At 32.8% G+C, this 24,262-nt stretch overlaps 1 protein-coding gene across 1 annotated transcript; it reads right to left on the bottom strand.

Moving 5' to 3' along the window:
- Positions 1-8,181: 8,181 nt before the first annotated feature.
- LOC145639834 (uncharacterized) lies at positions 8,182-9,249 on the bottom strand. The gene has a single exon (XM_081691161.1). The coding sequence runs from the start codon at positions 9,247-9,249 to the stop codon at positions 8,182-8,184; it is 1,068 nt and encodes a 355-aa protein (XP_081547287.1).
- Positions 9,250-24,262: the final 15,013 nt, after the last annotated feature.

The following is a 24,262-nucleotide window of genomic DNA, read 5'->3' on the forward strand; positions in this document are numbered from 1 at the left end:
CAAGTATCTATTGTAATATATCACAATAGTTGATTTTATAAGGATTTTGGTATACATATATGCTTGAGTTATGAATTTTCCTCTAACATATATAGTAGGGTTGCTTTGCAACACCAAGGCTGTTTAATGATATAGGTTCTCTCAAAAGATAGCTATACAACCAACCTAGTAAAACAATGTTGAAATAGTTTAAGCGAAATTTATGAAACACTAACCATATGTATTAATCATAGTTTAAGTAAAAAATAGTAGTTTCACTTTTGTTGTATATGGAATTCTTAAGATGTAAACTAAAAGTCTATAGTACAAATCTCTTTTAACTTAGTTATGAAGTGAGCAGTACTAATGAGTACATATGTATGAAGAGGATACTAAGCTATTGTGGTACTTGTGCAAATATTTTATTCCTTTTGAATTTACTTGACTTGTAATTATTGTTAGTATGACCATTGGGAAGGCATATTGAAATTAAGATCTGCTTCAGTTTCTGAAAACAGATGTATTCAAGTACTTGCTTGTCAAAGAAATATTTAATTCTAATTAATATGCTATAAATTCCTGGCAATAATCTTGTTATATATATGGTAGTGTTTATTATAGCATAAATTTGTCATTAAATTGTGATTATAAGGTAAAATTGACATACTTTTGCAATTGATCTAAGAATTGCAATGGCAAATTCTGCAATGACATTTAGCATCTGTTATGAAGATGATCTCAAAGATAAGCTGGTAAGAAATCTATAATTTTTAGATATATTTTTGCTATTATGAGTTGTAGTTATGTAGTTTTGTTAGATTACTGTCTGAATTGCTTTTGGCTGTTGTTATTTATATATTGAATTGGTATTTTATTTATGTTTATTAATTTGCAGCGCATTCCTGATGAGTTTAAGAACATTTTGTATGATAGTTTGCAAGGAGTTGATCTGCAATTGCAAAAATATGGAAGAGTTTGGGAAGCTACTATGGCACATAAAGAGAACAAAGATGGTTGGAAAACTATTTTGGAAGGTGGTTGGGCTGATTTTGTTAGAGATAATAAAATAAGTACTGGGGATGATTTAAAGTTCAAATATATAGGAGAGAGCACTTTAATTATGCAAATTTTAAGATCACCAGGAAGTAAAAAGGCCCAAGGAAGCGATAAGAGCATTGGTAGTTCAAGCAAGAGGCGTGGTCGCAGACCTGCTTATGATGGTAGTTCAACAAGGATGATTGAGACAAATGCATGGATTGATGACCTTGCACGTAGCTGTTCTGAACCACATTTTAAATTTATTTTCACTGCACCTTACCTTAAGAAATCAGGAATTGTATGTATTGCTAATAAGCATTGTTTGTGGTAAAGTATATATTGTTTGTTACACCTTTTTTTTTATGAATGAATCTTATTTGCTTTCATTTCATTGTTTGCAGAATGTTCTTGTTGATTTTGCTAACAATTGCCTAAGCAGATTTGGTGATTCAACTAATGTAGTGCTTCAAAATTTGGATGAGCAAATTGCTGCAAAGCTGAAAGTTGTGAGGAAGGATGGTCTTATTATTAAGTGTGAATTATACAGCTGTGTTAGGGAATTTACTGATCGTTATGACGTTCAGGTAGATGAAGGTGCATTAATTAAGTTTAGAGAAGGTCAACCTGTTGTGTTTGATATAGATCTTGTTTTAGTGTGAGCTACTTAAAATGATTAGTCATTGTTAAGACTTAGGGATATAATAAAAGTAGTATGATAGTTAGAATTCAGCTTAAGTATTTGTACTGTTAGTTTTAAATTATTGTATGACTTATTATGAATGCTTTAACATAAATATTTACAAATTACTTACATTTTAGATTTACATTAGCTGTATAGTGCTATAATTTGTATATTTTAAGAGTACAATCTGTTGCCTAGAGAATAATGGAAAGAATAATCTAATAATAGGCCTGTGAAATTTATTTAAAGTACCACCAATTAACCCTTAAGTAATATAGTATACCTTACTTAGCTTATATAACGCTTATATAACAGAAGAGTAGAGTGCTAGAAACCTCATTTTTCATATGCATTCACTATCTAAAATACTTCCCTGCTGTCCAAAAAACATAACCGTATTTCTATGGCAAGTAAAGGTAAGGGAAAGGTTGGTGATAGTGATTAGTGTGAGGCAGGCAAACATACCAACTTGGAAGGGTTGGAGGAATGTGTTAAGTATCTTGAACAGAAAGTAGGAGAGCTAGAAGCTGTTATTGCTGCTCTATGTTTTGGTGAACCGGAAGGCAGGGAACCTAGTCCTAAGAGAAGATGTTCTATTAACCCTGCCAAAAATAAACCAAAACAGAAACCTCAGGGAGAAAACCAGCACCCACAGTGCTCAACCTTTTATTCCTGATTCTAAAATTCATCATCACTCTAATCCATCATACTCAAGTGGAAGTGATGCCTCACATGGAGGTTCATTTTAAAGTGGGGGTACCTTTGTAGGTTTCATTTGTCTTAAATATGTAATGTACTGTGTTTATGGTTGTAAGATTTATCAAGCTAATCAAAATTAGCTACTGAGGCTCTCTAAGTTAGCTGTAAAATGTTGTGCTTGTAAGAGTTGATAACTACCTGAGTGTGTTGTTTATTAAGTAATTACCTAGCATGAAGTATTGTGATTTGTTATTTTAGGACTATTTGTCTATGAATTCTAAATGAGTACTTGTTGCATATTATTGCTTCACAAATCGCAGCTTCACAAACTATTGTATAACAACTAATTCCCCTGATCTGAATACTTCAATTGCTTAATAATAAACTAATGTGGTTAGTTTCTAAAATTTAATAGGTAGCCTAATGATTTAATAATGAGCATAATAATTGATTAATTTAAGTAATAAGCAATTCAATATATCACAGAACACACACAAAATAGATTAACACCAAATGTAACTGATACTACAAGGCATCTAATTCATGACATGAAAAACTATCAGTTTCATGAGTTACATTGCAATGCAAAACAAAATAAGCTAGTCCATAACTTCACAAGCCAAATTAACCATCAATTACAGCAATTACTGGCATATATTAACAAAATGGCTTGGCAATCATAAAAGTTTAATCTAAACATGTTCAAAAAAGTATCATCAAAAGTTTAGAATCTACCTAATTAATCAGAATCGAATCCATATGCATCACTATCACTCTCATAACCTTCAGGAGAATGATACTGATGTGGATAATAATGTCCAACTTCTTCATCCGAATCAACATCTGACACTTCTACACCTTGATTAGCTTCTTGCTCATTTTCTTCTCCCCCTGCATGCTCTGGCTCCTCTTCCTCTTGAGCCTGTGCCTGTTGTTGCTCTTGATCCATTTGAATAGCAGCATCTTCACTCATTGCATGTTGTTGTGGTGCTTGTTCTGCATGAATAAGGACTGCGTTGTCAACTCTCTCTACTTGATCATCTCCATTGCTGATTTCCATATCAACTTCCCTTGCTTCACCAGTATCATCTTCGTTCTCAGTCCCCTCAGCAGTTATACCCTGCCTTGTAGATGACTCACCAACAACAAAGTTCTTTTTGATAACACCAGCAATGTTATCTTCACTATCGGTGTCGATTTCAATTACACCAGTAGAGATGTCCCTGGTTTTAGGCTTCATCTCACCTTTTTTATCTTCATCAAACTTATCACAATTAGCCAATTCCTCATCAACTTTTTTAAGCTTTTCCATCAATTCATCACATTTGCACCCTGCTTCTATTCGAACCTCAAAGTTGGCTGATAATTGCCTTATTAAATTTGATCTCCTTTTCTCTAAATACCGACGGTATGCATCTGGAAAAGAAGACCTTCCATTGTTTCCGGCCATTTAAAAGTTTTTGCTTTATAAAAAATGAAAGAGAAAATCTTTTGATATATAAGAATTATAATAAGTATATATATCTTATATCAATCGAAGTGTCTATTCGTTTTCTCATGTCTATTCAAGTTTTTTTGGCAAAGCAAAGAAGAGTATTTTAGGTAATAGAGTATACCTTGACCAATAAATAACTTTTCTTGAACCAATGTAATATTTAAGTTTTTTTTTTAATATATTACATTAAATATTCTGGTAAAAGAAATTGTCACAAAAATAATATTTTAAAATAACATGTCCACCTAAAAATGTTGGAATAATTATAAATAATTTATCTTATAAATATGCTACATACAACTAATTATTTATTAAAATAACTTGTTTACTTAAAAGAGTTGGAATAAATTGTAACATTATAGTATAAAGGTTTTTAATAAACATATTATTAAGTCCTTCAAAACCAAAAGCATGTATTTTTACACAATGTACATACTTATCGAATACATAGAGGAATTAAAGGTCTAGATATATATAATTAATTTGATTTTAAAAAATATTAAGTTTTTCTTTATTATCTGAATTGAAATTTTGTAAAAGTATTTTGGTACTCAATTAGTATATCTCACTTAATTGATATATTATAAAAAAATGTAATAAATTCGGTAATCATGTAATATGATGTAGCAAGTAAGGTGATATATTTAAAAGGCCGACATTTTGAATGTACTCTCCTTTTAATGTTCCTGTTTCTAAGTTGTAGTAGAAGGTATATTTGTAAGACATTAAAAAAATTGATTAACCTCGGTTCGGGCCGAAGTTAGGTAACTGGTCCCGTCTTTGGAGCTAGAGATCTACTTGTTAGTCCGGTTCTAAACCCAATTAAAACTATTCTTCGCTTGGACCAATATTTTCTTTAAATGTATGCATACAATCTTACTCAATACTTAAGATTATTCTTAGTTACCTTTGAAAATTAATTATATGAGTTTTTTTGTACTTTATTTCCAAAAAAAAGACATTAAAGTAAAGTTTTCATATGTATTTCTTAAATTTTCCATAATAGTATTAATATTATAGCAATTTCTAAATAAAACTCTAAAATTGGTTCAAATAGATTCGGTCCAGGTTTTGGATGTTTTCCCCGGTTTTAAGTATATAATAATAGTATATTTACTATTTTGTTAATATAACACAATATCAAACAACTATAATCACCGTTTTATTATTTATAATTATCACCACTTTAGCTACGTGTCTCTATACAAACAAATAATAGTTGATTGAGATGGTAAATGTGTAGCATTTATTTATTTGAGGTTGAGGGTTCGAATCTTTAAAAAAATGTGTCTCTATACAAAGTGATTCATTTTAATGTGAAAGTGATTTGTTATATTACCCACTTGTTTTTTTGGGGAATAATTGTCATAAAGTAATTATATATTACACAATTGAACTATTACTTAAGAAAACGCTTCATACTTAAATGCATCATTGGTCAGCGTGAAATACGTCAAACAATGCAACCTTTCATCTTCTGCATGCCATCAGTCACAATCGAATAGACAACTATAAATTTGACGGCTTAATTTGCATAAGTATAAGATTTTATTGTCAATTCAGAAAAACGCAATCTTTCTCTTATATCTCATCATTATTTTGAAATCCTTTCTTCTTCCTTTCACAATCACCTCAGTTTTGCTATGGCTGATAATGGTGAAAACACCTCAACAGCGGCTAGATGCCGAAAGATATTGGTGAAGATGAAGGATAATCTTCAGGGTGAATTCACATCCTACTCAAAGATCCGGCTAGATGCTACAATAAAGATGGATCTGCTTATCAAGAAGATGGAAGATATAGATAAGCAAGTAGAAAAATGCGATGAGGTTGAGCAGATGAAAAAAAATAGGAAGAGGCCTAGAAGCGATGGTAATTCCACAACTCCAATTGAAGTGGATAGTGAAACCGAGTCTGATGAACCAGGAAGGATGAAAGGAAGAGTCGGGTTCAAAGGCGAGTCAACCAAGCCCAGAGGAGGATCAAGGAAGGGTAAGGAGGTGGTAAATGTCGATATCAAAGGAGGGGAGGCTAATATGGAGGAAACGAGCAATGAAGATGCTCAAGCGAAGGAAGTCATTGATGCAACAGTTGTTCTTCAGACAGGACAAATGCAGCAACAACCTGTTGTGCATGAACAGAATGCAGTCCTGGTGCCAGAAGAGCAACAACAACCCGAGGCTAATCAAGGAGGGGAATAAGAAGATACAGAGGAAAAAAACAGCGAGGATGAGCAAAACGAAGAAGAGAATGATTCATGGTATGATAATAACTCAGAAGAGGAATTTCAATATCCATATCATTATCATAGCCCTGAAGTCTCTCACTCTGATGATGATGCTTATGGGTTCGATTCAGATTAATTACTTTTGATTAAGCTTATTTAAAGATCATTTAGTTGGTATATGTTTTGGAAAATATGGTCTGTAAATCTTTTGGTTCAAGTATTCTATAAGGAAACTTTTGTCGCTTATAATTAAGTAGGTATTGATGGCAGTAATTTGGCTGGATTTTACTATAATTATGTAGACTTTGCATGAATGTTAAAAGTTTCAATGCTATATTTATCTTTTGAGATGGTGATTTAGTTTTTTTCTTTTTATATTTAATCCATTTCGCATGTTTAGTTTGGTGAATTTGAATTTTGGGTTTTGTTTATTTATGCAATTAGATTGAAATCGGGTTTATGGATACGTATTGTTGGATTTTCGTTTACAGTAGCTTAAAAAATTGGATCCGAATCAACAAAGATGAAGGTTAGATCTATTGAAGTTTGATTCATTTAAAAGGCAATATTGTTAGTGATGGACTAATTTATCAATCTAATTGAGTTTATAAAACTCAACCTAATATGAATCCAAGTTAAACCTGATATAACCTAGCTAGACCGTATTTATTAGCAACGATTTGTCTTAGCAACGATTACCTTGATTAACAATGATTTGTCTTAGTGATCAATAATATTATGCATGATCTATTTTATTTTAATGCACTATATAATTAAGCATTAATGTATTAGCTGTTTTGCAATCCTTAATTTTGGAAAGAAATGTACTCAAAATGTAAGCTATAAAGCTACCTAAGATATGATATTGGTTTTGATTATCTAAAATGTATATTACTGAGTTAGAGAGAATTAGATCAGGTTATATTGGGAAAGTTTCTCTATTAGAAATTTATAGTCTACTTCCTGGATAACAATCTAATGTATTCATTTTTTAAATCTACCTGCCTAACATATTAGACTTTATTCTAGGAAGCTTAATCAACCAAGATCTAGGCCAATGTAATTGGACTTGACCTTATTACTACGGAGTACATTAGATTAGATAAGATATTCTGTTTCTTATATTAAATATGCAAATGAAGAGTGCAGGAAGTTTTTTTAAACATATTTCAGGAAATATATTAAAGTTCAAAATCATAATATATAGCCTTACATGTTGCAGCTTAATTAATATATAGCCTTACATGTTGCAACTTAATTAATTAAGCATGAAATAGCTAATTCACAAGACAAGATTAGATAGCTAATTCACAAGACGAGATTCAAAGCTGATACCACTTAAAATAAAACATTTGAGAAGAAATACAAGTTCTATTATTTGAATCAATGGCTTTTAAATAATGATAGTTAGTTGATATGTGGGAGATATACATTTACATTATGGCAATCTGGAAATAAGTTGTTTAATAAGGAAAAGGAAAAAAAAAGATTCAAAGCTGCGATGTGAACTCTGACATATGAAGTTATATATTTTTTATTCAAAAAATGACCTCTTTTTGTGAACTCTTTTTTTACCTATCTTTTTTTTTTTTTTTTTTTTGTGTTGTTAGCTTGTTTTAAAATTAAATCAATTAAAAAGTGTTGCTTACTTAACCTAATACACTATGTATATTTACAAGGCATCAATACACAATGTATTTAAAAATGACATAGTTAGATATAACATTAACTGCTTAATTTAGTTCATTAATAATAAGCATGAGTACAAAAAAAAAAAAAAAACATGTTAGCTCTCTACTTTCGCAAATCCTCATAAATGATCTTGTCCTTCTTATAATTGCAAAATTGTCTAAAATATATGACATTTTTCCAAAAGATCAACTTGTCATACCCTTGCAGATTTAAAAACCACAACAAAGTAGCCTTGACATTAACTGCAAAATAACAAACGACACTAAAGCTAGTTTTTTTTTAAAAAAAATAACAATTAACATAGTAGCTGGACTTAATTTAAGTATCTAACCATTTTAAAAATGCAAATAGCTTACCTTAAAGTAATGTCTATATAATACTTGCTAGCCGTAAAACATCATATGACACAATGTTCTTCACACTTGACTTAGGAACAGCAGTTGATGGTTGAGGTGTATAAACAGTAACCATAGCAGACTTCTTAGCACGTGAAAGAGCAACATATAACTGACCATGTGAGAAGCATGGCTGTGGAAAATAGACTAACACTTGATTTAAAGTTTGACCTTGAGACTTATTCACTGTCATTGCAAAACTTAATTTCAATGGAAATTGTTTACGTTCAAACTGAAAGGGATACTTAGAAGAAGCTGAAGGCCTCAAGTTCACTCGAGGCACAAAATAAAACGTGCCTTTATAATGACCCGATGATATTTCACATATAATAGAATTAGGAAGGAACCGCCTACAAATAAGACGTGTTCCATTGCACATGCCTTTAGATGGGGCTAAATTGCGTAATAAAATAACAGGGCTGCCTATTTTCAACTCAAGCCTATAAGGACTCATTCCTCCAGGATAGAGCGAATTCAGAAACTCAGTAGGGTATAGTGTGCAGCTATCATCAAGGACTGAGTCATAACTTAGATATATAGTAGATATACCAGGAAACATGCCAATCATATGCTCATTTATGATATCAACATCTTCATTCATAGGTGTGATGATTGCTCTGTCATTAAATATGCTACTATCAAACCCTTGAACCTTAATTTCAGGAAATATTGTTGCAGCCAATATAGAAACAGCATCTTCATTAGGAGCATAATAGCTAATAATATGCTGTGGAACCTGAACATAAGAATTTTCAATTGATTGTAGCTGTCCATTACCAAGAGAAAGAAGAAATGATGAATATACAGGGTCTTCTTTGGCTCGAATGTTTTCTGTTAATCGGAATTTGATTAAAAGGGGCCAAATGTGAGAACTAACTACACTCACACCCACAACCTCTTTTTGAGTTCGATGAGGAAGAATAGGCAACACTTGCCTAAAGTCTCCTCCAAAAACAACAACTTTCCCACCAAAAAGCACCTCAGGGTTACAAAGATCACACAGCAACAAATCCAAGGACTCAATATTTTCTCTTCGTGCCATAGAAGCTTCATCCCAAATGATTAGAGCAGCTTCTTTTATAAACGCAGCCAAACTCCCTTGCTTAAGAACATCACAAGCAAGAGATATGTCAGAATCCGAGGGTATTTTAAACAAGCATCATTGCATCGCAAAACAACAACATATAGCAGCAACACACTCAATCACGGCAACACATACATAAACCAAACAATAGCATGCCAAACAGACATCTCCCAAGAACATTAAAACTTTAAAACTAACAAATGAAAATGAGCACTCACAACAAATTTTACAGCTGACAAAGCAATCAGCAACACTTGTTTACAACCTGCATTAGAAATCAGAACAAAATCATCAGAACCAAAATAAACAGATCAATAAAAATACCAACACCAGTTATCACTATCCATAGGCATTGACACGAAACCATCAACAAACATCCATTACTCTAAAGCCAAAAAACTATTCTATCCATTTTTAGCCACAATAATAACACTTGATCCTAAACATCTGCCAAACCAAGCTAATTAGATAAAAACACAATAAATCCTAACACAAACACTCAAACTTATTTTCAAACCAACCTAATACCGCACATTATAATAATACTAAACCACACTAAATCCTAACACAAACACTTAAACTAATTAACTCATAATACCACACTATCTAATCTCGTCTTCCCTTTCATTTCCCCTTCACTGTATTATGACCATGAGTAAACAAAATTTTGTTTTTTTTAGCAACCATTCTCTTCAAATGATAGAACTAAAACTGTTAACAACACTGACATTAAATTTCAACACCAAAACATGAAAAACAATCTTAAAGTGTGACTATAATAATTTCAACCTCAAAATTACTCCCATCAAGCTAACCAAGGAACAATGTTATAAGTCCACATAGTACAATCTATGAATTATCAATAGCTTTGTCATGATCTTTATGTATAATATCCATTGTTATTTTCCCAAGGTTTAGTACAATATTTTGGTAATACAATCAATTGCAATCATGCATACAAATGAAGACGATCATATATTAATTCATGTAGATTTCATAGAATTTACACCAGAAAGCCACCTAATTAAGATAAGCTAATTAAGTTCCTCACCTATTCCTATTCTACTCTTCCTGTGTTTCTAGCTCAACTGCCTCTATTTTGCTGATTAAAAATCAACACTATAAGACCCTTTATATAGTCCTGAATTGAACACCTAAACCTGCGAGCCAAAGAATGCTTTAAGAGGTATTAGGCATCATTACCCACACCGTCAACCACAACTTTGAGCAGCATGCGCACCCACCCTTAAATCCCCTGAACAATAGAGTGAACTAAGATGATCACTGTAATATCCAAGTAACAAGCTTTTAACCAACAGGCAATAGACTGCCACCCACCTAGCTCAGCAAATTTCACACTAAGAATCACCTTACAGCTAATTGAAAGGCCTGCAAACTACCACAACTAATTCAAGGCTCAAGCCTTGCAAAATACCCAAATTAACAACATCATTAATCAAAACTACTACGAATTTATTTTAAACCAGTCATAATTTCTCATGGCAATGTGATATAATAATTCAAAATTAACAAGCACAACAACAGGTAATTAGATTACCAACCCAACACCACCTGAAATTTTAATACAACAATATTTAAACTGCGAATTCAAAACCACCAGAGTTCATTAGCAATCAGCCACAATTTCTCATTACAAGGTGTTATAATAATCCAAAATTAGCAAGCTAACAACCTAACACAATCTGTAATTTTAAAGTAACAGTGCTCAAAGTACGAATTCAAAACCACCAAAGTTCATTAACAATCAGCTACAATTTCTTATTACAAGGTGCTATAATAATCCAAAATTAAGAAGTACAACAACAAATAACTACATTAACCATAACAATTAGATCCTCTCCATAACAATCCACTTAATGCCTCTCCTCTCCATAACAATCCACTTAATACCTCTCTATTTAGGATTAGGATTTAGGATGATGTGTACAGCTCATCACATACATGAGCAAACAACTCCACATGCAACCTGTTTTCTGTCAACAACAAAAAAAAAAACGAAAAAAGATAATCAGAAACAAAAAAATCAAAAAGAAAATAAAAAGAAGAAGGGCATGGACGTCAGAAACAAAAAAATCAAAAAGAAAATAAAAAGAAGAAGGGCATGGACGTTAAAACACTGTTCATAAGGGATTTCAGCAAAAAAAATAGGCAGGAAGTAAGGGTATAACCGGAAGTACACTGTTCCTAAGGAAAAAGCAAAAAAAATGCTACCTTCACCCTTGAATTTGGCTTTTAAGGGTTATGGAATTGATTGATTGCATGTTTATATTGATTGATTCCGTTTGTTTGATTTTTTTTAAATGATTTTTTTTTGTATTAGTGTACTAAAATTTGTTATATATTTTGATAAGATTTCTAATATTAAAAGATAAAGTTTTGAACTATATTATTTAATTGAGCTAGTATTGTTGATTATCCTATTATACTTTGTATTCTGATATGTGATGATTATTTAGCTTTTTGCTGATGTGTGTGTTGTTTTGTTGTGTTATTTGTGTTTGCGGCCATGTCTTTTTTCTTATGATGGCCTGCGACGATCTATTTTGATGGTGAGCAGTCAAGTTTGTCTAAACAGGTTGATCAAGTGGTCGTAGCTAAAGGAGCTCAAGTGTTTCGATTAGTTTGTTATAACGAGTTTATAAAGTTGTATAAATAGCTCACTTAGTTATTGAATTGTAATTATTGGAATTTTGTAAGCCTTAACACTTGACAGATTGTCGAGTGTGGCAGTAATACCTCCGATTTAGGTGTATGCTTCCGCAATTTTATTTAAAGATTGTTTATTTTATTTTTAATTCTCCACTAGTAGAAAAAACGCATTAGGCAGCGGTTCAAACCCGGTCTAAGGCACCGGTTTGAACCGCTGCCTATTTGAGGGGTGCCAAAAACCCCCTATTTGGCACCGGTTCAAAACCGGTGCCATAGGGTTTAATAGGCACCGGTTCAAAACCGGTGCCATAGGGTTTAATAGGCACCGGTTAACCGGTGCCATAGGGTAGAATAGGCACCGGTTAACCGGTGCCTAATACTGCTCTCCCGCCATTTTTTTTTTTGGGTGGTAGATAGTTTAGGCACCGGTTCCTGCCTAACCGGTGCCTTTTGTATAATTTTTTTTTTTTCGTTTTTTTTTTCCATCGTGCAATAATATTTTTAAAAAAAAACCTGCAATAATAATAACCTGTAATTCCAGCAATTATATTAAATATAATAATTAATAATTTTATTATTATAATAACTAATAATAATATTATTAATTATTATATACAAAAATAATATTAGATACAAGAATTCAATTATATATATATATAGATATAAATATTCCCAAACGCAATACAAAAAAAAAAAGTTGATTACATATACAAATAATAGTAAGTACACATATATAATGAATAATAAGTTATATATAGTTCAAAAGTTAACATAAATAATTTACAATTACAATGCATGCCATTTACATGTTGAAGGTGATGAAAGACGCCAACATGTCACGAACTTCATTAAGCTCCTTGATTGTCAACGGACCATCCTTTTGGACCTTGCAAAACTTGAAATACAAAAACATTATTTTAAAAATAATTAATTAGGCAAAAAATATGTATTTTTATCAAATATTACCTATACGACTTCTATATAGCCCATTTACTACATTACTTATCAAATGAACTATTTCTTTCTCATAACATGTCAATATTGGATAGTTGTATGTGTGTAAGCCCTAAAATTGTATAGGAGAGCATTTTGTTAAGGTTTATGACGGTTTTTACCCAAAATGGCCCGAATATGGCTTATATGATCTTACTTTGCCCATTTCCTAAATTTCTTATTAAATGAACTTTATTTATCTCATAACATGTCAATATTATCTAGTTATAGGTGTATAAGGAAAGAAATCACATCAAAAGAGCATATTAACACAAAATGGCCCTAATATGGCCCATATGACTTCTATTCAACCCATTTTCTACCTTTCTTGTGAAATAGCCTTTTTATTTCTCATAACATGTCATTGTTGGATAATATTAGGTGTCTAAGGCTAGAAATCACATCAATATAGCATTTTAAGAAGTTTAACAACGCATTTTACTCAACATGGCCCAAATAGGGCTTATATGACTTCTATGTAGCCCATTTTCTACATTACTTATCAAATGAACTATTTCTTTCTCATAACATGTCAATGTTGGGTAGTTGTATGTGTGTAAGCCCTAAAATTGTATAGGAGAGCATTTTATTAAGGTTTACGACGTTTTTTACTCAAAATGGCCCGAATATGGCCTATATGACCTTACTTTGCCCATTTCCTACATTTCTTATTAAATGAACTTTATTTATCTCATAACATGTCAATATTATCTAGTTATAGGTGTATAAGGAAAGAAATCACATCAAAAGAGCATATTAACACAAAATGGCCCTAATATGGCCCATATGACTTCTATTCAACCCATTTTCTACCTTTCTTGTGAAATAGCCTTTTTGTTTCTCATAACATGTCATTGTTGGATAATATTAGGTGTATAAGGCTAGAAATCACATCAATATAGCATTTCAAGAAGTTTTAGGACTTACCTCATCAAGCTGTTGAGTGTCCGTACAATGAGTCACAATGTCAAGCATGAATCTCATCACATACAAAGCACAATCAAGTCCATTCTCTTGTTGTGCGCACTAGCATATGACAAACAAATCACATCAGTGAAACATGCAAAGGAAATGAGCAAATATTTACTACCATAGATTTTCAAGATAATCACAATAATGTCATGTAAATTACCAACGGTGTCTTCCATGTTGGACCCTTTGGAGCACGACAATGTAGCTTCTTCATAACACTGTAGTATAAAAAAATACAATCAAATTTGATTAGTCGTATGATTACTAAATTAGTTATTATTAGCAATAATCATCACTATAGGTTGCTATATATATTTACTTTTGCAATATAGACTTCACGAGCCACTTCTCCGATGATCGAGCTGAATCAAGGTGATAAATTGTGTTAGTGGAATTACAAATCACCATGAGGCTCCAATGCTCCCTACATAAGTTCACAATAGACAAGGTAATTAATATTTAGGAGTCAACATATAATGAGGCCAAATCGATTGAATTTGACATGGTTAGACTTACTCTCTATAACATGGGGTGAATATGAACTTGTCTCCCGCACGCGTTGATTCCCTTATACTCTGTTCAACATAGTACAACACATCATGGGGGTTGCCTATGATTTTAGTAGTGGATAACTGCTCGGGGCATAACCACCCAACTTTACAAGGAGAATCAGTGTCAGTTAAGTGCTCCTGTAGTGCTCTGCGTGCATGAACATTGATTAATTTATCAGATGTAGGATAATCACCATCAATTTGAATAACTTGAAAAAAGTATAGATTATGTGGGCATTGAAGTACCTCATGAATGTTTGAATGAGGGAAATGTTAAGCTTTGCACCACGTAGAAATTCCTTCACATCTTCTTTGTTGATCCATGCAATTGCATCCTCATCATAGTGGAACATTGCCTTAGGAAGTGCAACTTCCATGGGATCGACCAAATGACAAGCACGGTTGTGAAGAAAGGTCATGTCAGTAGAGAGCGATTGAAGAACAATGTCTTCAACAAGTGGAGTAGGTGGCATGGGTGAACCTTTCGAAGAGTGAAACTTCGACGCTTGTGAACTCTTGGACTGTTGTTCACTTAGCTTCTTCTTAGGTTGATCAATTCTTTTATGCTTCTCCACCCTCTTTCTCTTTGAAGTTTTGCTTCCATTGGAAATCTGAAATAGTTTGAGAAATAATAAGTTTCAACTCACAATCACTTATAATAGCCAAGTGAGTAGCCATTTCGGGTCAAAATGGCTATTTTTGATGAATTGGACCCAAAAACTTAGAACTTGGCGATTTTTATGTAATTTCAAATTACAAACACTTATAAATATGTGATTATGAGTTATTTTGAGATGCAAGGAGTTTATAAGTTGAGAAATGAAGAAAATAGTCATGTGAGTAGCCATTTCGGGTCAAAATGGCTTTTTTTGATGAATTGGACCTAAAAACATAGAACTTGGCGATTTTTATGTAATTTCAAATGACAAACACTTATAAATATGTGATTATGAGTTGTTTTGAGATGCAAGGAGTTTATAAATTGAGAAATGAAGAAAATAGGCAAGTGAGTAGCCATTTCGGGTCAAAATGGCTTTTTTTGATGAATTGGACCCAAAAACTTAGAACTTGGCAATTTTTATGTAATTTCAAATGACAAACACTTATAAATATGTGATTATGAGTTGTTTTGAGATGCAAGGAGTTTATAAGTTGAGAAATGAAGAAAATAGTCATGTGAGTAGCCTTTTCGGGTCAAAATGGCTTTTTTTGATGAATTTGACCCAAAAACTTAGAACTTGGCGATTTTTATGTAATTTCAAATGACAAACACTTATAAATATGTGATTATGAGTTGTTTTGAGATGCAAGGAGTTTATAAATTTCTGACTTCATTACCAAATTCCTCAAACTTCAAATCAATGTTCTTCCACTGTGGAGAGTCAGCTGGATGCTTCAGCATTCTGTTTTTCTTTCTTCCCTCTGCATGCCACCTCAAGTTTTTAGCGTCTTTTGGTATTGAGAACAGACGCTTAAACCTTGGAATAATGGGAAGATACCACAACACCTTAGCAGGAGGTCCCTCCGTGCCAGGATTGCAACTCATGCGCTTGTACCGCGACCGCTTGCATCGTGGACACTCCTGCAGTTTTTCATACTCATTTCGATACAAAATACAGTCATTAGGACATGCATGTATCTTCTTATACTCCAAACCAAAGGGACACATGAGCTTCTTTGCGTAATAATAAGACTTAGGAATTTCATTCCCATCAGGCAACATATCACTTAATGCGGTCAACAAAGAAGTAAAACTGATGTCCGTCCACCCATGCTTCGACTTAATGTTGAAAAGTGTTAGCACGGCCGATAGTTTGGAGTATTTTTTGCACCCGGGATACAAAGGCTTTTTGGAAGCCTCCGATAATAATTCAAACACTTCACCTTCAACACCTTGCAACATCTCATCCACTTGTTCATCCTCGACCTCATCCGCCTGACCTTCATCGGCTCCATCCTCACCATTATCAACAATATACTCATCATTCTCGTATTCCTCGTCCACATGAATCTCAGTGCTTCTAACACGCACATCATTCCGATCAAGATCCCCACTGTACTCTCCACTTTCTCCGTGCCAAATCCACACATGGTAAAATTACCTAAACCCACGACATAATACATGATCTCTAATGATTTCAACACTATCGACCACATTCACACAATTACAATCAACACAAGGACAATAAAGGCCTTTGCCTCCCAGTGTGCGTTGATAAGCTAAAGCCCTCTCGCAAAACTCTTGAACCCCATTCCAAAATTCCAATGTATCGCGTCTACCATACATCCAACCACGATCCTTCTCCATTTAGTAAATTGTCTCTAAACATATATATAGCACCATATAATTATAATGTGTAAGTGCTACATATTTTATGTAAATCAAATTCAAGTACAAAATGTGAATATACCATTCATATAGTGAAAAAATGCATGTTTCCAAAGGGTCCTTATCACTCCAACCTAACCCATCCTTGAATGTCTACTCTCACTAGTGAATGTATGTCAACTTTCCAATTTTAAGGAAAATCCGGCAGCATTTCCCCCTAGTTCTCCAAGTACACGATGTAGATAATTAATTACCCACATATGTACCCAGAGAACATAGTGAGGAAATGGTAAGCCGAGATGTTCCTTAAAATCGAAAAGAAAACATACATTCACCACCTAAGTGAGAGTACACATTCAAGAACAGTCCCAACCGGGGACTATTCAAGACTTTCTCCTAATGAGAAAGCCTTGAACGGGTATCTAGGCATATGATGATGCAATTCAAGTATTCTATATATTGTTGTATTTATTTGCAATTAAACAATACACAAGTTGCAATTTCATGAATCACCTTTTATTAAATGGATGAATAGAAAGAAATATAGCTAAGTAAAGTTTATAAGTCATACCAGTATAGCAACTACCCACTTGAGCTCAATATGTAGTCCTCAAGCTAATTAAACTCGTGCTTCAATTCACATATGAATCTATATATTAAAAAAACAAAAATTAGCAACGTCACTAATTCTCTAATATATTAACAAATCTCTAATGTATTCACAATTCTCTAATTTATTCCCACAAGTTGACGCATTGTTTGAAAGGATTGATAGCAGATATAAAGTGATTGAAATTTGGAATCATGCAGAAAGGAAATCCCAAAAATCCCACTCTCAGACTTGTAGCATAATTAACATTGTGCTTTTATACACAGTTCTTTAAAGATTTGAATATGAATTTTGTTGCCCTTAGGTTGCATTTAAACTTAGTATAAATTATATTAATTAATCGGACAAACAAAAGTTGGGTTCTTTATCTAAATCAAATGTGCAAGTAACAAATAAAGGGGTTGCTAACTTAATGGTCAAACGGATCAAAAACTGCCTATCGAAGCGAAAAAAACTAAACTTATATTAAATCAGGTTCTCATACAAGTGTCTTAAGTAAAACTTATACTCGGTGCTAAATTCTTTTATATAGCAGTTAACATGTGAAAAGTTTTACAAAACATCAACTAAATGTAAACTCCTATCCTAATAGTAGGCTGACCATTAAAACAATGCAAGCACCAAGTTAAGAACAGCAAAAGCAGCAAACCTGAGGTAGAAAAAGTTGTAGGGGCTTAATGCTTGATTTACCAAGAAACAGATCAAGGATCAAGACCTAGTACATTTCAATTATATCCTGCGACGGAAGCACATCAATACTTTATTGTTCAATTTCAAAATAATTGTTCAATTTTTAACAAAAAAAATAAACACTTACCCTAAATTAGTTGGAGGTGGAAGAAGCTAAGGGGATGAGAGATTGAGGACGACCCTCGCGCTAGTGGAGGTAGCAGCGGTGGTGCGCACTAGTGGAGGCAGCGCGAAGGTGAAGGCGGTGCGCGCTGGTGGAGGGAACAACGCTGAGGTGGAGGCGGTGCGCTGCTGTTTCAATTCGACCAATGCTGGTGGCTGGAGGCCGGTGAAAGACAGAGAAGGGCAGGGGAGGGAAAAGACAACGACAGGGGAGAAATAAGGCCGGTGGTTTTCGACTATTCGTACAATGCTGGTGGTGTTTCAATTCGTACAAGGCCGGTGTTTCAATTCGACAATTCGTACAAGGGCAGGGGAGAAATAAGGGCGGTGTTTCAATTCAAACAACGCTGGTGGCTGGAGGCCGATGGCCGGTGAAGGTGGCGGCTGTGGTGGAGGGAAAAGGGGGAGGTTCGTTGTTCTTCTATTCGTCTCTAATGAAAGAAGTCAGGTTAGAAAGGAATGAATTGAAAGAGAAAGAGAGCGAGGAAGGAGAAGAAAGGAAGTAGGAAGGCCGCGTTTTTTTAGTTTTGAGAAAAGACCCGGTTCAATTGGCACCGGTTCAAACCGGTGCCTATTTTATTTTTGGCACCGGTTCAACGCAAACCGGTGCCTTTTGCCTTTGTTTAAAAACCCGCCCAATTTTGGGCCGATTTTTGGCTCCGGTTTGGCCTGAACCGGTGCCATATGGGGGGTGCCTAATTTTGCGGCCATGTATTTTTTCTTATGATGGCCTGCGACGATCTATTTTGATGGTGAGCAGTCAAGTTTGTCTAAACAGGTTGATCAAGTGGTCGTAGCTAAAGGAGCTCAAGTGTTTCGATTAGTTTGTTATAACGAGTTTATAAAGTTGTATAAATAGCTCACTTAGTTATTGAATTGTAATTATTGGAATTTTGTAAGCCTTAACACTTGACAGATTGTCGAGTGTGGCAGTAATACCTCCGATTTAGGTGTATGCTTCCGCAATTTTATTTAAAGATTGTTTATTTTATTTTTAATTCTCGTTTATTATTAGTTAGTAAATCGGGGGTGTTACATCCACCCTCGTCGCGCTTGCCCCCACCACAGTGCCGCCTAGACTACCCTATCCCCATGCAACCTTCGCGGCTATCGATCTATACCCGCCGCGACCCCCTCCCTTTCCCCGCAACCCTTTTTTGCAGTTAATTAACCCCCACCCGCAATCCCATCGGCAGCCACAAAATCGAAACAGAACCAAAAGGCGGTAGGGTTTGGGTGGGATTGCGTTGACTGGGTGTAGGAATTGCGACGCGGGCCGTGTAAGTGGTCAGAGTTTAGGTTGTAGCAGCAAGGGTAAGGGTTGCGGGTGGTTCTTTCACTCTTTGGTTGGGGAAGTTTCCGACCGAATTTACTATTCCGTCGGAAATTTCCGACGGACTTTCCCGGTGCCGGAACATCTTAAACGACGGAAAATTTCCTCGGAAACCATTTCCGATGGAGTCGAAAACCCCTTTTCCGACGGACTTCAGAATGTTTCCGACGGAATTTTTCCGTCGAAAATGAGCCTATTTCTAGTACTGTTCTTAAAAAAATTATTTTAAATTTTTTTTACCAATCATATGTTGACATGTGTCAGATAACTTGCTATAATGAGATGGATGACCGGTTGGGACCATTGAGACTATTTTGGGAGAATGGGGCAAAGTTGAGATTATTCTGGTCAATTTTTCCAAAATAATATGTCCAGAATTTTGCTTTTACAACTATTTCATATCTTGTTTAATTCCTTTTTGTATTGAACAATTTCAATTAATAAATTTATTTTCTTTTTGACCAATATTGTGGTTTAAATTGAAAATGATGTTGGTGTTATGAACTGCTTGAAAGCTTTAGAGATTGATTATTGATTACTAATTCAAGTACATAATTAACTTTCCTCAAACTTGACATTACTTATTGTCCTATATGTTGTAGAAAAATGGCCTTTTAAAATTTATGTTCTATGCTTAGTATTTGTCTTTCACTTCACTTATTCTTTATTTAAAGGATTATTAATTGAATGTTGTACTTTACAGAGTTTAAACTGATCAATCTTGTGCTCTTTATTTATTTATTTACTAGATGAAAGCTCGTGCGATATACGTTTTTTCATACATATATCTCAAGAAAATATATTTTCCTATAGACCATAAGTTTTTTTAAAAAATTATTTAATTTATTCTACTATTTAATAATTTCAGATAAAAAACATATAGTAATTTTATTAAAATGATATTTCCAATTACAAAAGTATAATTTTTTTTAAATATAATTGATACCGCGGCTTTATTTATTGTTGTTTTGTATTTTGTTCATTGTTGTTAGTTATATGACAATAATATGATATCTTTAAAAAAAAAAAAATTATAAACATCATATATCATTGAATATATATTAGGATAAAATCTTAGATTTAAATGTGAAACGATAATATTTTTCTTTTTAAAAATAGTTTAAATCCTAAATCATAATTCGTTTTTTTTACACTTTAAAAATAGTTATTAGATGTAATTTTTTGATTTGAAAAAATTTATATTAAAAAAAAAAATTCGATAGAATAACTTTGTTCACAACCATATCTCTTCCATCTTATAAAAGCGGATAAATAGAACATGTTAGCAAAAATAATATTTATATAAAATTAATCTTTATAGTCTTATAAAATAAATCAATATATTTACCAAGAAGTGAATAATTGTTGTGAAATTGATCTATAAATTGTAATTATACAAAATCAAATCTATGAATTGGAATTTAATCATCGTCCCCCAATTGCCCAAACAATAGTTTTTTGAAAAGTTGTATCATTATTTTGTTGTCTCTGACAATGCGTGTGATATTGCTTCTTATTTGTAATGACTGAAAAGTATCTAATCGAGCAAACTTTTCCTTCAATCAATTTTGAACGAAATTGTTGAACAAAGTTGGTTTTAATTGGGGCATGAACGTAATCACCCTGTAATAGAAATAAAATTAAGTTAATTTAATGACTTAATTAAGCTACCTAAATCACAAAAAATTGTTTTAATTGTAAAATTAATTAATAAAAACTAAATGCTTTATTAAAAAAAATTAAAAATGTGAACAATTTATAAAGATATAATACTTCCTCATCCAATAGAATCATCAGGCAAGAAACTTGTATTTTGATTTTCCAAACATTTTTTTGCTTGAATTTAATTATCTGATCGATCAAATTAAATCTGCATGTAAAAACAAATTTCAGTAAACAAAACATAACTAAACATAGTTTTAACAATAATCTTAAATATACATATAAACATACATATTAAAAATTAGGCTAAGAATTACCCCACCGTTGATGACCTAATAAAATTGACACAAAATTAATGACCCAAAATTCGCTTGATTTGATTTTGTATTGATACGAAATTGTTAGTGTCGTATGATGCATCGATTTACAATGGTAAATATCATAAATTTTAATTTAATTACCAACTTTAAGAAGAAAAATTGAAAAGGAGGAAACTCGAGAAGTAGTTCGAATGGCAAATACTAAGCGTTTGTCAGCCCGTCACAACCAACTTGCAACTATTGGGATTTCTTAGAATTAAATGAACTAACCATTAGGATTTAAATACAACATTGAAAGAGAAACATAATGAACTTACTTAAAATTGATGGGAAGAAACTTAATTGAAGATAAATTTTATTAAATTTCAACTTTAATTTCCATGAGCAAAACATATCCCTATCCCTACCTTATAAAAAGTGGGAAAATACTCTTATGAATAGTGCATGGACATTTATATCCATAAAAATGTTCTTTTACATATTTACCCCCATTGAATTCAAAAGCCTTAAAATTGTTTCTTGAATCACCATAATTGTTAATTATTTGTGTTTATTTCAATATTCAAAAGCATTTTTTAGACTCTCCATTTTTAAAAAAATATATAATTACATGATGACTTGTTTAATTTATTTATTTCGTCTCATCAATAAATACTTAAAAGTTACTATACAAATAGATATAATAAAATATCATGCAAATATGATAAGACATAAAGACCACCAATAATAATTCTATTCAAAAGCATTTTTTAGACTCTCCATTTTTTTAAAAATATATAATTACATGATGACTTGTTTAATTTATTTAATTCGTCTCATCAATAAATACTTAAAAGTTACTATACAAATAGATATAATAAAATATCATGCAAATATGCATAAGACATAAAGACCACCGATAATAACTCCCCTTAAAAGACTAGCCATATGTGCGCATCGCGCGCGTAAGAATCCCTAGTCTTATAAAAAGTGGAAGCATGCTCTTATGAAAAGTGTGAAGACTATTATACCCTTAAAAAAGTTTATTTACATATTTACCCCCAATTAAAATATTGAGACATTTGACCTTTCGTATCTTTTTACCCTGTGTGGCTCTGTCTGTTACTCTGTTCATCTTCTCCATTGAAAGCCTCAAATAAAGTTTCTTTGTTTATCTTCCTCTTCATCATACCACCCAAAACTCCTCATTTTTTCAACTTTCCTCTCTGTTTTTCTGCTCTTACTCTCTACCAGGTTCACCAACCAACCCCTTTTCTGGTTGCCGAAAATTGCGGAAATATAAACCATCTCGCCGGAAACGCCTTGAAGTTGACACGTCAATCTCCATTGATCCAGTGCCACGGTCACCACCCACCACCGCAATAAGGATGTTGACCCATTTTCTGCTTCCGGAAGTGGTGAGTGCATTATTATTAGAAATAAAGTTGTATTCTTTGCTTGATTTTTCTTAATTTATCTATCAAGAGCTTTTTAATTTATACGCTTTAAACTTACTAAGTTGAATTTTTGTGGTTATTGTTTTGTTGAATATTGTTTTTGATCTTGATTGATGATATTGGCATGTATCGAAAATGGAGGTGTGGTAATCATTAAGAAATGGACTGTGATCATCGAATTGAATTAACAATCGAAAAGTTTTTTTGGTTTGAAGAGCACATTTGTTAAAAATGAAATTTTAATAAACATCTGTTCAAGTTTCATTTTAATTTCTGATGTTTGGTTTAATTTTTGATTTACTTTTAGGCCTGCCGAATCCGCAAATTGTTAATTACCCAAGCTTCAAGCTTGTTCTTGTTTAGGCAGTAGGGTAATGGTATGGAGTTGTAAAGATTTTAAGCACTCTCAAGTCTATCAATGCAGCCATGGAACATGTTAGTTATATGTCTATCACTTAAGTAGTAAATCTTGTAATTTCTTAAGTTTATATAGTACTACGTATTATTTCATTTGTAAATCTTGTTCCTTTTCTCAGTTAAAATTTACATCAATATTCATATTCTTGATCTATCCTCACTTGAGTAAAACAAAACATGATCTTACATAATCTATTGTATCAAAATTTTGTTTGTAGGTATGAATTTTTATATTTTATACTGGTGGATGAGAAGGAGCCATATTAGATGTTGTTTACAAGAGGCTTAAATAAAAGGCATACATCAAGCCATCAAGGACAACAAATTTTACAAAGTACAGTATATTATATGAAGGGGTATTATAGATAAGATGGTATTGTTGTTCCCTTGTTGAAGGAGATGTGTGTGGTGAAGAGCTTCTTACATGATGCCTTGAGCATTCTTCAGATAATAGCGGTTTCAATGTCGTTAATACTCTTATTGATGGCTTGATGCTTCACTCTTTTATTGGTGATTGGTATAGATGCTTGTCAAACCATATTTGTCATCATAGTCACCTTAATTCCCCCAGCCCCCACGATTGTTTGTGCTTTTAAGAAGGTGCAAAATACATACACTGTAAATTCATTATTGTTCGATTCGGAGATATGATAGTTGACAATAAACAAGAACTCCAAGTCCTTTAATACCTGCTGAACTTTCTTTTAGAATAAGAAAGATAGAACCAAATTTGTGTTTCTTACATGTAATAGAAAAATGCATGAGACCAATTCAGAAAGAGGACATCCTTGACTTAATTTTTATATAGAGCGAAGCAGAGTGCTTT

This window comes from Chenopodium album, chromosome 7 (genome assembly GCF_948465745.1).
Source record: "Chenopodium album chromosome 7, dcCheAlbu1.1, whole genome shotgun sequence".
NCBI lineage: Eukaryota > Viridiplantae > Streptophyta > Magnoliopsida > Caryophyllales > Amaranthaceae > Chenopodium > Chenopodium album.